Source organism: Brachyhypopomus gauderio, chromosome 17, assembly GCF_052324685.1.
Source record: "Brachyhypopomus gauderio isolate BG-103 chromosome 17, BGAUD_0.2, whole genome shotgun sequence".
Taxonomy (NCBI): domain Eukaryota; kingdom Metazoa; phylum Chordata; class Actinopteri; order Gymnotiformes; family Hypopomidae; genus Brachyhypopomus; species Brachyhypopomus gauderio.
The window spans coordinates 14,820,752-14,834,985 of NC_135227.1; the positions used below are offsets into that span (position 1 = coordinate 14,820,752).

The following is a 14,234-nucleotide window of genomic DNA, read 5'->3' on the forward strand; positions in this document are numbered from 1 at the left end:
AATACCAAGAGAGATATAGACAATGAGAGTGGGGGGGGGGGGGGGTGACTGGCCAATACACACACGCTGATCTTCATCACGTGCTAAAACTAGTCTTTCTCAGTAGTTTCATCCCGCACACCAAAGTAACAAGCTGCAGCGGACCTGGGGCTCCACGCTAAGCTGACTACGCTTCACGGTTGTGGTTTTGCGCGGTTCGCATCACTTAATGAAGTAATAAAGGTTGTTGTTTGGGGCTGGAGATGTGTGTGACTCCAGGGTGCTGGGTGGAGCGGTGAAGGTGGTGAAGCACGCTGATCGAGCAGGTCTCGCCACGCAGCTACTGCTCATCGGGGTGAGAAGATAAGCAGACTGCAGCGGGCCAAGTGCGAGCGCTTAGCCAGGCCAGCACAACACCCACTCCTAGCTGCTTATGCTAATGTGTCAGATGCCTGTTTGTGAGGCGTGTTTACTTGTCGTGTCATATTATAGGCAGGGCTACTTTGTCAATCCTGCGAGTGATTTAGTGCTCTACAAACTCTACCGTCTGCCTTTTAGCCCACTGCCAGATCTGACTTAATGCTCCGTTTATGTCGGGAACTTAGATTAACTCACTTTTCCAGCCCTTCTGTGTATGTGAGAACGAGTTCCAAAATAATATTCATCCCTTCCTTCATTCCAGGGTTAGTTCATTCTTTTATCTCTCACTGCTTTTCAGTATTATAGTACTCATAAAAAACAGTAACTAGTAACAAGCCATCATTCCACAGCATTCTGGAATAGGTGGACTGTTATGACCTGGTGACCCTGCTCCTAATTAGTATCCAATGACCGCTGGGTCAGGGTCGCCCTACAGGCCCACCACCCACTTGACCACCTTGCTGTGAGTGTTGGTGTGACCCCTGACCCCTCTCCCTGGTGAGGAACGTTCTCCAGCAGACCCGTGGTCCCACCCGAGAGCTGCTGTGTGCTCACATGGGCCTGCATGTCCTTCTTGTCCTTTTGTCTGTTCTTTCTTTTTTTCCTTTCTACCAGGAGCAGTATTTCTGATTTCATTTTGTTCGCCGTGTAGTCTGAGAAATGGTGCCGTGAAGGAATCCTGTCATTCAACAGGACTGACTGTGTAAACTTTGCGCAAATTAATCCTAGCGTAATGTTCAGTAATGTGGTAATGCTCCAGTTGTAGCTTCAGTTGTACAAGCTTTTGGAAAATGTGTGTGTGTGTGTGTGTGTGTGTGTGTGTGTGTGTGAGTGTTTGTGCATGCGTGTGTGTGTGTGTGTGTGAGTGTTTGCGCATGCGTGTGTGTGTGTGTGAGTGTTTGTGCATGCGTGTGTGTTTGTGTGTGTGTGTGTGTGTGTGAGTGTTTGCGCATGCGTGTGTGTGTGTGTGTGTGTGTGTGTGTGAGTGTTTGTGCATGCGTGTGTGTGTGTGTGTGAGTGTTTGCGCATGCGTGTGTGTGTGTTTGTGTGTGAGTGTTTGTGCATGCGTGTGTGTTTGTGTGTGTGTGTGAGTGTTTGCGCATGCGTGTGTGTGTGTTTGTGTGAGTGTTTGCGCATGCGTGTGTGTGTGTGTGTGTGTGTGTGTGTGAGTGTTTGCGCATGCGTGTGTGTGTGTGCAGTGCTTAATAAGGCCATGTGGAGTTGATGGCAGGTCTCCATTCAGAACCGGGCCTACGTCTGCAACACGTACCCAACAGAGACTATTTAACACCACCCATCAAACACCACTGCAACTCAACACACACACGCACACACACATACACATGCGCACAAATACACACACACACACACACACACACACACACACACACACACACACACACACACACACTGGCATGAATGGATTTCTTCATTATTGCACGTTGTTTTTGCAAAACGAATGGATGCATTACATTTTACTTCTTGGTTTAAGGGAAATTTGTTTTTCTGTAGACTTAACTTGTTTTAAGTCTACTTTGTCAGCACATATTAAGCATGATTTACTGCAGGACTTGTTCATATCCCTTAAAGTGATTGGATAAAGATTTTTATAGTCCGAATAATGAGCATTACTTTCAACACTTTCATCACAAACTCCATAGTAAATGTGTGCATATCTAATTTACATAGCCAAAGAATGATATGCAGGACTGTTAACCAACGTTATCTTGGTTAAACAGTAGTACAGACAAAAACCCAAGGCTGGCATTGACTCCGCCCCTCTGTGCAGGTCCCACGCAGGTTGGCACAGGAGAACACAGGCATATCAGTCGAGACCCGGGCGCGTGTCTCAAGGCAAACGTGATCGCATCAGAACTTTGGGAGAAGGCGGGGGAGCTGCTGGAGTGGTGTGTGCTGTAGCTATCGGAGCTGTGAAGTCTTAATTGCAGCCCTAGATAAGGATTAGAAGGGTCTCCCAGACATGGTGATCTGCAAATACCTTGGCCTAAAAGGTGCTTTAAAGCCCTAATGTGTGTGGCGTATCGGCGCCAGGTAATTAAGTCTGGAATTGTACGTGCGTCCGTGTGTGTGTGTGTGTGTGTGTGTGTGTGTGTATACATGTGCAGATGTGGGTGGAAGTGTAATATAGCAGGAGTTAATAGAAGTGTGTGCAAGTGTATTTTTGATAAACGACAGCCCTCCACAAGTCCACATTTTTCCTTTAGTTGGTTTTTAAAAATTCAAGCTCTTAAAAGCTAGTGTGCTTTTACATTCCTTCTTGGCATTGTTTGCTCTGATGAACTATTAGCATGTGGATCTGTTGTTTACTGTGTTGAGGTGTGATTGCCATTTGCAGCTCTTCCTCAGCGAGGTCCTCCAGGTGTGTCTGTAATGGTCATGTTTCAGGTGGTGGGCCGCTGGTCCCCCCCCCCCCCTCAGGAAGGAGGCCTGGGAGGGCATGCGATGGATGGAGGTGCAAACAGGAAGCAGCAGCGGCAGTATCAAAGACAGGTTAGCACGCGCCACGTGCCAGGCTCTCCGCTGGACCTGGGGCCCCTGCTAGCCTGTTATCACCCAGCCAAGCAGGGGGCTTTGAAATTGGCACTTTCCTTCATGTGACAATTGGTCCTGCTGATAGAGCATTAGATTACTAGCGGCCCACGCTAGCCCCCCGGCCCACGCTAGCCCCCCAGCCCATGCTAGCCCCCTGGCTCACACTAGCCCCCCACCCCTCGCTAGTCCCCCGTCCCTCGCTAGCCCCCCTGGCTCACACTAGCCCCCCACCCCTCGCTAGTCCCCCGTCCCTCGCTAGCCCCCCTGGCTCACACTAGCCCCCCACCCCTCGCTAGCCCCCCACCCCTCGCTAGTCCCCCACCCCTCGCTAGTCCCCCGGCCCTCGCTAGTCCCCCCGGCCCACGCTAGCCCCCCAGCCCATGCTAGCCCCCTGGCTCACACTAGCCCCCCACCCCTCGCTAGTCCCCCGGCCCACGCTAGCCCCCCAGCCCATGCTAGCCCCCTGGCTCACACTAGCCCCCCACCCCTCGCTAGTCCCCCGGCCCACGCTAGCCCCCCAGCCCATGCTAGCCCCCTGGCTCACACTAGCCCCCCACCCCTCGCTAGTCCCCCGGCCCTCGCTAGCCCCCCACCCGACGCTAACCCCCCAGCCCACGCTAACCCCCAGCCCACGCTAACCCCACATTCTCTTCTCCTTTCAGTGGCGTCACAGTGCTGCGTTCTCACTCCGCTAGAGGAGAGCTCGGGAAGTGCTCACGGCTATGGATACAGACCTTTTGGGTCCGATGATTACTGGCGTAGTGTTTTGAGTGTGTGTGTGTGTGTGTGTGTGTGTGTGTGTGTGTGTGTGTGTGTGTGTGTGTGTGTGATTGAATGTGTGATTGAATGTATGTGTACGTTTGTCATTGTTCTCACGTCATAGGACAGAAGGAAGAGTCAGTGCAGATGAGAAGGATCAGATTTGGGTCTTGATTTCGTTCTTTCTTTTCATATCTTGATTTTGTTATAAAAAAGTGAAAAATATATATTTTTAATTTTTGCAATAAAATTAATTAATTCCAAAAAAGTGCAGATGAAATAATTAATTGTTTTTAAATGCACAATATTTTAGGCCTATATGTGCATGCATTCTGCACATTTGTTGTATATATGCAGATTATCACACACCCTGTTTATACATGCAGTTCATGACAGAGCTGTGGCAGGTAGAACAATAGAGGACACACACAAACACACACACACACACACACACACACACACACACACACACACACACACACACACACACACACATCACTGACCACATCACAGCCAGTAGCTCCCTCTATTGTCCACTGCTGAACTGCATGGAGCAGCCAGTCTGCCACTGAGTCCCCACTGAGAAGCAATACATGAGCACTGCAGTCCTCTCACATGACCACACACACACACACACTCACACACACACACACACACACACACACACACACACACACACACACACACACACACACACACACACACACACGCCCAGCTTCCCACAGAGTGTGTTACTAAACCCATCAGTCTGCTACCATGCTCATCTGTGATAACTCCCTAAGCCAGAAGTGTATTTGTGCTCATATTAAGGTGCCGTGGTTTCCTGGAGGTTACGCTTTATTTTTGTCTTTCCCCTCACAGACCAAGACGAGTTATAAAATTATGTCTCATTAGCATAATTAAATATACATTTTTGTCAAAGCAGTTTTTAAATACTTTCTTAGATTGCAGTGTTAATTTGCTTTGAACGGAACAATGAAATGTTATGCACTACCTTTTCAGTTGATTCTAATTAATTTTATTTATTTATGTATGCATAATAATTGTTTTATATTATTAGAGCTAAATGTTTAAACATTTCTAAATGAGTGTGATGTGTTCTTAACCCGCGTCACACTGCTGTTAGAAGATGAGGTGTCTGTGTTTTCTGTGTGAACCCTTCTGACCTGCAGCCCTCTGAATTATCATCCCACCTCTTGATTTTATTAGGGTCCACTTTTGACAAGTTGATTACCAGCACGTGAACGGCAGGCATATCGAACGCGTGTGTTGCGGGCGGGTGACCCACGTGACCCACGTGACCTCCCTCGCCCCTCCTGACCGCTGTGATTGATGCGCCCGGCCTGGGTCGTCCTATCCAGTGACCAGAGGGGTCGCCGCTGCCTTTAACATCTCACGCTCACGAAGGTGGCCGCACGTTAGCCCGGGGGCAGACGATTCGCAGACGCACGGCCGGCTGCGCGCGTCGGAACAAAAGAGCCCGGTTGGAGCTGATGCTCCGGTCCGGATGTGGAGCACCACACACAGCTGCCCCCCTCCCCCCAGCTGCCCCCCCCCCCCCCCCCCCCCCCCAGCTGCTGACGTTGTCTCTTTTATTTTTTTTGTCTGCGTGTTAGCGTGCGTCTTTTGTCCGGCGGTTCTCGGACCGAGCGCCTGGCAGGAGTCGGGGGAGGACGACGTGCGCGGCTGCGTGTGCTGCAGGACAATGGAGGACGGGGCTGTGTGTGCAGACTGCTAATGGAAACCAGGGCCGGCTATTGACACGCATCGACAGGCCAGCCAATCACAGCGGCCTGGCCGTGCATACTTACCTTCAAATGTATTCAGCAAGGCTGCGGGGATTAAAGGCCATTAATGACAGCCTCTCTGCCCCCGCCCGCCCTCCCCCGAGTCTGCGTGCTAGCCTGAGCCGGCCGGATCGGCAGAGCGCGGGGCCATCCTGCACCCGGCCCGCCGCTGCGCTGGGATATAATGGGACGGGGTGGACCTGCTGGTGTTCCCAGCGGTGGTATTGATGTTAGCTGGGGGATTACGGTGGTCTGGGGGGCGGGGGGAACGGGGGGAACGGGGGGGGGGGGGCGAGGTGTGCCAGAAGGATGATTTGCTCTCATTCTTTGTTGGACACAACGCCGAGGGCTCATATCTCCACACTTTACACGTATATGTAAATGTGTGCAAAAAAGCAGGTACGCTTTACTGTGGGAAACTGAAATTGAACACCACGCCATCGCTGTTTGGCGTGATTGATGAGATGCACAGAACCCATGAAAGTTTGGCCGTTATGTCGTCCCTGAGACGGCCTGACACGCTCACACACACGCGTGAAGAGCAGGAGGTGTGTGGAAGCCTGAGAGCACCTGTCCAACCGCCACCACGCTGCAACACCGCCGTGGCCTCCAGCGTGCTGACGTAGTCCCGCTTCTTGGAGTCTTTTCTGTGGAAATGAAAACATTTTGACTGTTTGTTTCTGTGGCCCCCCCTCCCCGTCGTGCTGGTTGTCTCAGCTCGGAGGAGGCCAGCCGATTAGCCACCGCGCGTCTGTGCGTACGCCCGCCGTTTGATCCACACACATCTTAATACCAGCAACGTTTGTTGGTCTCGGGGGAGCCAGCAGAAAACAGGTACCCCTCCTGCTAGACGCCAGTGAACTCTCTCCCTCTCTCTCTCTCATTCCCTCTCTCTCTCTCTCATTCCCTCTCTCTCTCTCTCTCTGTCTGTTTCTCTCTCTCTCTCTCATTCCCTCTCTCTCTCTCTCTCTCTCTCTCTCTGTCTCTCTCTCTCTCCCTCTCTCTCCCTCTCTCTCTCATTCCCTCTCTCTCTCTCTCTGTCTGTCTCTCTCTCTCTCTCTCTCTCTCTCCCCATCTCAGAGTCACACACACACACACACTCGCTCTCTCTCTCTCTCTCTCTGTTCATTCGTCTCCTCTTCTGTGTGACACAGTGCAATTAAAAACACAGTTTGAACACGTGGGTTTCTTCTTTTAGGCCACGCTTTAGTATCAGGTTTTTTTTTTCTTTTTGATCAGCAGTCTTGTTTTTGTGATGCTGAAGAGAAGTATGCATTGTTTAAAAGAAGCCACATGAATACATTAGGAAGCAGAACTATTTGAAGAGAAGTTTAAATAGCTGCCTCTGTGTGCACGCGTGTGCCTGTGTGTGTCTGTGCACGCGTGTGCCTGTGTGTGCCTGTGTGTGTCTGTGTGTGTCTGTGCACGCGTGTGCCTGTGTGTGTCTGTGTGTGTCTGTGTGTGTCTGTGCACGTGTGCCTGTGTGTGTCTGTGCACGTGTGCCTGTGTGTGTCTGTGCACGCGTGCCTGTGTGTGTCTGTGCACGCGTGTGCCTGTGTGTGTCTGTGCACGCGTGCCTGTGTGTGTCTGTGCACGTGTGTGTCTGTGCACGCGTGTGCCTGTGTGTGTCTGTGCACGTGTGTGCCTGTGTGTGTCTGTGCACGCGTGTGCCTGTGTGTGTCTGTGCACGCGTGTGCCTGTGTGTGTCTGTGCACATGTGTGCCTGTGTGTGTTCAAACTCCTTTGTTAGACTCACCGTCCTTCAGCAATGGCAGAATCTCGTTTTACATGTCTTAAACAGAATTTTGACTTGAATTTCTTTCTATTATCTTATCTTTTTTTTTTTTTTAGAAAATGTATATTTTTAATTCTATGGTTCCCTTGTGCTTCTTATTGTTAACGCAGGAAACACAGACTAATCAAACCAATATCAGCTTTATTATCACCTTATAATCACCTTATGCAATCTAAAAAAAATCCAGGAGGACAATAATGTTTTATATTAGTAACACTTTATTTTCATTTATATAATACATTAAAAACTAAATATGTAATCTAGTGAATTTTTTTTTCTTTCTAGATAGAATAAAATCACATTGTAACAGAATTTATTTACATCTGTGCAAAGTGTGGTGTTATGGGTAATTTAGGAAGTTAATGGTGTGAAGGCTGACAGTACAGACTGCCCTGAGCTCAGCGATGACAGATGACTAAGCTCGAGACCTTTGAGTATCTAACGTGTCTCGATAGGATGTCATCATGGATATCTTTGTCTAAACAAATTTCCATACAGCTCAGGTTTTACTGATGAGGCAGTCGCTTGGTGTAATGCAGTGAACATTTCTGGTGAAGGATTTCGCACGCGCACGGTGACCGGTCTGTGCGTCGGGGGCTTGTCTGGATGTGCCGGTCTAGACGCTGGTGGCCGGTCTGGAGGTCGTGGGGGGCGGTCTGGATGTGCCGGTCTAGACGCTGGTGGCCGGTCTGGAGGTCGTGGGGGGCGGTCTGGATGTGCCGGTCTAGACGCTGGTGGCCGGTCTGGAGGTCGTGGGGGGCGGTCTGGATGTGGGGTTAGCTGGCGGCCGCGGTCGCTCATTGTCCCCAGCTGTGGGGCGCCGCGTGGCGGAGAGAGACAGAGAGGCGGCGTGGTCTCTGCTGCACACGCAGGGAGTGTGACGGCATGCGTGAGCGCAGACGGCCGGCCGGCCCGGGAGCACAGGGCCCGCGCAAGCGTGGCCCGATTGTCTGCAAACAAAAGGGAGTCTTTGATCTTTCCCCATGTCCCCTCCCCCTTCCCCGGTGTCTGTGAGTGATATGACGTGCGGGTGCGGACTCCTCTGTGTTCTGAGCCGGGTCGGTGCCAATAGGACAAGTCGTTACTGCACAACTACAGAAAAGCACTTAAACAGACACACCGACGCGTGGCTCGGTCAGCCCCGTACGCACAGACGCCGCTCGTCCTGCAGTTTGTGCGGGACCCGGCGTGCGGGACCTTCCTGTGCAGGATGGTGGGAGCAACAGAGGGAGGTGTGTAAGGAGAAGAGCGTGCACACTGCTAGCAGCACACAGCTTCATTTACAATGTTTTGTATCAACAAAGTGAGCGGCTTTATCGCCACGCCTGACAGTGTGAGCCGATAAGCAGTACTGCAGGAGAGACATGCTGCCTCTTTAAATCCCCCTCTCTCTCTCTCTCTCTCTCTCTCTCTCTCTCTCTCCCATTCTCCCCCTGTTGTCTTGTTTTACCCCCACTTCCCCTCCTTTTCTCTGTCCCCCCTCCTCCTCACTGGCTCTCCACAGCTTGTCCCCGCCCCTCTCCCTCCGCCTGCTCTCTCCGCTCTCACAGACGACGCCTTTGTGGCTCCAATTGGCTACGAAGGCACCAATCTGGTGTGGGGACGGGCCGGGGGGACTGCATATGCAAAGCCTCGCTTCATATTCATGAGCAGCAATCGTGGCTTTAAGTCCTTGATTAGAAGAGTGCAAGAGCTTTTGGTCCCAACTGGCTCTGCCTGTAGGCTTGTGACGGGAGAACACGTTCTGTTAATTGCACTACTGAGGTGACGGGACAGCAAGAGGAGAGAGAGAGAGAACGAAAGACAGAGGCAAAGAAAAATACAACAACTTTGATTTCTAGAAGAGGTTTTGCTCAAATGATGGTTGCACTGCGCAAATGGATTCGGTAGAACTTTCGCTCCCTGAGTGTTTCTCATTACACTCTGAACAAGAGTAGGTAAATTTTGCACTTTTCTTTTTAATTCTCTACTCCGTGTAACTGCCTGTGACCTGTGTATGTGTTTGTGGATCGTGCTAGTCGTGTGTGTGTTTGTGCGTGTGTTGTAGACAGTGCGCGTGTGTTTGGTTGTGTGGTACCTGCTGTACATGTCTGTAGTAAGGAGCTGTCCATGAGTATGTCAGAGCTGTTGTTGCTGTCAGGTCGTGTGTGAAGCTGGACAGTGTGTGTGTGTGTGTGTGTGTGTGTGTGTGTGTGTGCGTGAGGAAGTGCCGCTTCGTGGCAGTAGACGTGGTGTGTTCTGCAGACAGCGCGTACCTGTGCCTTATACTTGTCCATCTAGAGAACTTCTGTGGTCCTCAGTGTGGCAGGAGCAGAGAGCACATGTAGCGCAGGAGAAGAGGGGGGAGCAGAGAGCACCGGCAGCCTCAGTGTGCAGCGCCGTCCGACAGATGGAGAGGCTGTCCGGGGAGAGAGGGAGTGAGCAGAGTGAGAGAGGGACGGGGAGTGAGAGAGGGACGGGGAGTGAGAGAGGGACGGGGAGTGAGAGAGGGTTCGGGGAGTGAGAGAGGGTTCGGGGAGTGAGAGAGGGTTCGGGGAGTGAGCCGGTGTAGATGGAATGAGGGGTTGAATTGCACTCTGGCCACTCAGCATGTGGTCCTCCGGAGGTATGAAAGAGAGAAAGAGAGAGAGAGAGAGAGAGAGAGAGAGAGAGAGAGAGAGAGAGGGGACACGTGCGTGAGAGAGAGAGGGAAGGAGGGAGAGGGAGAGGGCTCGAGAGCGGAGGACAAGTGGCAGAGAAGTGGCCCTGCTCTTTAGCCCCGTCTCTCTGTCGCTCTCTTTCTCTCTCTCTCTCTCTCTCTCTCTCTCTCTCTCTCTCTCTCTCTCTCTCTCTCTCTCTCCCGCTCAGCTGTCAGGGCAGCATGAGAAAGCCCTGATAAAGTGCTCTGTAAATCAGTTCTAGCTGGAGGGATCACATCGCTTCCTTGAAGTCTTTTTTTTTTCCACCGGTGTTGTTCGGCGGGAATCTGCCATGGTCATTTCTTTCCCCCACACCCTAGTTATGCCAGTCTTCATGATGGCCACAAAGCTCTAAGCTCCAAAAACTTTGTAGGGATTTAGGCAGCCTTTAGAGTTCTTTGTGCATTACGTGAAGGTATATTCCTAATTCAATTTGAAGTTTTTCATTCGCGTATGTTCCAAACTGTTTTTTTTTGGAGCTGTAATTTTCAACATGGTAGCGAGTGCTCACACCTGCGGTAGACACCAGGCCAGCGAGTGTCTCAGACATTTCAGTCAGGAAGGGAAAACAGAGAGAGCGCTGAGAAGAGACGGCGCTTCCACGGTTACTAAACCCAACAGCAGAACTGTTAACCTGTGGCCCGGCTACAGAGGCATACAGACAAGACAGAGACAGAGACAGTGTGGACAGCCAGCTCCTCAAAGCCAGGCGGAGGGACAGGGGGACAGGAAAAGCCTGGCTGGGTAGCCATCCACGTCAGGGACACCCTGCGCCGTGTCCAGTGGTGTCTTCACAGATTCAGCTTGTGTGACACAAAAGAGTCCACTCTTAAAACTCTCACATTCTCACGCACAGGACTAGATAAGAGCGGGTCAGGACTAGATGAGACGAAGCAAGATCTCGCCATAGCCCGGACTGAGGTGGGCTCAGCCCTCCACCCTCCGCCCCGCACCTGTCTGTCCCTCCGCCCCGCACCTGTCTGTCCCACCGCCCTGCACCTGTCTGTCCCGCCGCCCCGCACCTGTCTGTCCCGCCACCGCGCTGGCCAGACGCGTGTGAAGGCTGCGGGAGCCGTGGCGATCTCAGCCTCCCCGTCCCCGTGTGCCGCTTCCTCTTCTCTTCTTTTAACACAAATTAACTGGTGATATTCTAATTAGTATTTTAATGGTGGCAATAACAACAAGTGGTGGTTTAGCTATTATCATAATTACGCCGGCTTACTGCCCTGCGTGTACATTTAATTTGCATGCTCATTTTAATATTCACACGCGACCTTCCAGACGTGCTTTTCAGCCATTTGGGAGGTTTTGTATATTTTGAATATTTTTAAAACTGTTTTCACAAGCTCTTAATTTTCTGCAAGTGTAGTTTCAGCTCTTTCAGATGTTTTGTATTTGAGTTTAATTGCTATTTCTGCTAGAAAATTTACTATGTGGTTAGTTTAAATTTGTATTTGTTAAATAAAATTTGATACAAGATATTTTTTGTGTGTGTGTGCGCGCGCACGCGTGTGTGTGTGTGTGTGTGTGTGTGTGTGTGTGTGTGTGTGTGTGTGTGTGTGTGTGTATTTTTGTTATGATTTCCCTTTTAGTAATAAATTTTACATTTATTAAATGTGTGAAATTCCTGCTTATGCATTTTCCTGTCTTTGAAATATTTCATTTTAAACTTAATTTAAATACACCACACGCAGCCACTAAACAAACAACCCTCACGGTGTTGGAATTATTTTAGAGTATTTAGAATTATTTGAACAGTCATAATTTTTCCATTTTTCTGTTCTTCTACAAAATGAATTGATCCACATGGAATGGTGTTTGCTTTTAAAATAACAAAAGGCTTTAATCCAATTTTAATAAGAATCCCAACCCTATTATTATTATTATTTTATTTATTTATTTTAAATAATTTTCATTAAATTGCAATTTCATAAGATGTGTATTTGGGCTCATTTATGAGTCCCAGTGGCAGCGTGTGTGAGCAGGGAGAGGAGGTTGTGTGTTGCGTGTGCTTCTGCGACGGTGCGATCCGTTCAGTGGTACCTGGTGTGTTCAGGGCTGCACCAGCACACACAGCCTTTTGGCTCTGGGTTTTTCTCTCTGCTCGGGTGAGTGCTGGCCCTAGAAGGAGATGGGACCGGTTCTGCTAAAAACCTTTTTTTTTTTTTTTTTTACCTTTTCTCTCTCCTTCTTTCGGAGTGTGAGAGAGGAGAGCAGGAAAATCCCCAGAGGCAGGATCAGAGAGGAATAAAGGGAGATTGCGTAAATTAAATTCCTTTTAATCTCCTTAAAAAATCATTTACTTAATTCATCTGTCAAATGATGTCAATGTGCACACCGTTGATTTATTTATTCAGTCCCCTCTTTCGTTTGTGTGTGTGTGTGTGTGTGTCTGTGTGTGTGTGTGTGTGTGTGTGTGTGTGTGTGTGTGTGTGTGTGTGTGTGTGTGTGTGTGTGTGTGTGTGTGTGTGTGCTGATGGCATTGTTGCTTTTCAGCCCTGATTCAGGTCTCTGTCAGTCCCCTGTGAGAGAGCTGTCGTGTGTGTATGTGTGTGTTTGTGTGTGTGTGTGTGTGAGCCTCTGTGGCCTCTTGTCAATTTCTGTCTGGACACTCTTTTGTCTTTACGCTGTCTTGCTTATATGAGACGGATCTGTGCTGCTTCCCTTGTTTGAGAGGCGGTGAGGCATTCCAAGGGTAATTAACTCCAGTTAAAAGAGACAGAACGCACCCCCCCCCCTTCCACGGGGCTCTTTCAGGGGGTGGGGGGCAGTAAAAAGAAAGGGGAGGTATATTTTTGTCCTTTTGTTCAAAAAGTACAATAAGTTCCCTCTTGAATTTGTGCGCATACACACACACACACACACACACACACACACACACACACACACACACACACACACACACACACACACACACTCTCTAGTCCCGTACAGGTGCTTGCGTGGAATCACACACACATAAGAGAGTGAGAGGTAGAGGTAGATGATGTGATTGTCAGTGTGTGATTTACACTCAGCCCATCAGAAGTGTTACCAGGACTGGGCAGGCGCCGTTAGCCCTGATGGGGCCGTTCCTCACCTGGGCCCTAATGGCAGCGCCGCCTTCAGTCTTAGACACAGCGCCGGTCTCTCCTTACTCCTCCCAACGCACGGAGCAGAGCCGCTCCTCCTTCTCCCTCTCTCTTTCTCTCATCCTGTCATCTTCATCCTCCCCCACCCACATCCACATCTCCACGCTGTATGTGAGTCGTGGGGGGAGCAGGGCGGTCCGGTGACCAGAGCGCGCTGGACGCTGCAGTCCCCCCTGAAGCAGGAGTGTGCAGTCAGGACGGATCAGTGTGTGTAAACTACGCTCTGGTGGGGGGGCCTCCTCCATGGCCAGACACCGCACACCACCGTGTTCAGATACCGCACACCACCATGTCCAGACACCGCACACCACCGCATCCGGACACCGCACACCACCGCATCCAGATTCCGCACCCCATCATGTCCAGACACCACACACCCACCGTATCCACACACCACCATGTCCAGACACCGCACACTACCGTGTCCCGACACCGCACACCACCATGTCCAGACTCCGCACACCACTGCATCCGGACACTGCACACCACTGCATCCGGACACCACACACCACCGTGTTCAGATACCGCACACCACCATGTCCAGACACCGCACACCACTGCATCCGGACACCGCACACCACCGTGTACAGACACCACACACCACCATGTCCAGACACCACACACCACCACGTCCAGACATCACACACCACCACGTCCTGACACCACACACCACCGTGTCCAGACACCACACACCACCATGTCCAGACACCACACACCACCGTGTCCAGACATCACACACCACCACGTCCTGACACCACACACCACCATGTCCAGACATCACACACCTCCACGTCCAGACACCGCACACCACTGCGTCCAGACACGGTCCGTCCGTTCATTCTCTCTCATGATGAAGGAACATGTGTTTATGAAGTATCTTCAGAAGCTGGTTGGAGTCTTGTGTAGGTTTGTGTGGCAGGGTTAAAGCTCCTTTAGGCTGTGCTGTTAAGGATGGTTGGACTAGTTGAGCACTTGCTGTTTTTAACCACATACTATATTATTTGCATTTCTCAGAACCCACAGTCAGTCATGGATACTAGTGGGATTTCCGTAAAATAAATCCCAGCAGTGTTAGCAAGAGTGAAGTGTGTGTGTGTGTGTGTGTGTGTGTGTGTGTGTGTGTGTGTGTGTG

The 14,234-nt window shown here is 50.6% G+C and overlaps 1 protein-coding gene across 1 annotated transcript in view; it reads left to right on the forward strand.

Moving 5' to 3' along the window:
• Positions 1-8,840: 8,840 nt before the first annotated feature.
• The window catches only part of esrrga (estrogen-related receptor gamma a), a 77,820-nt gene continuing 72,426 nt past the window's right edge, over positions 8,841-14,234 (forward strand). Inside the window, 1 exon segment of the mRNA XM_076978635.1 lies at positions 8,841-9,226. Within this exon segment, the coding sequence (XP_076834750.1) occupies positions 9,171-9,226 (56 nt within the window). The 5' untranslated portion in view covers positions 8,841-9,170.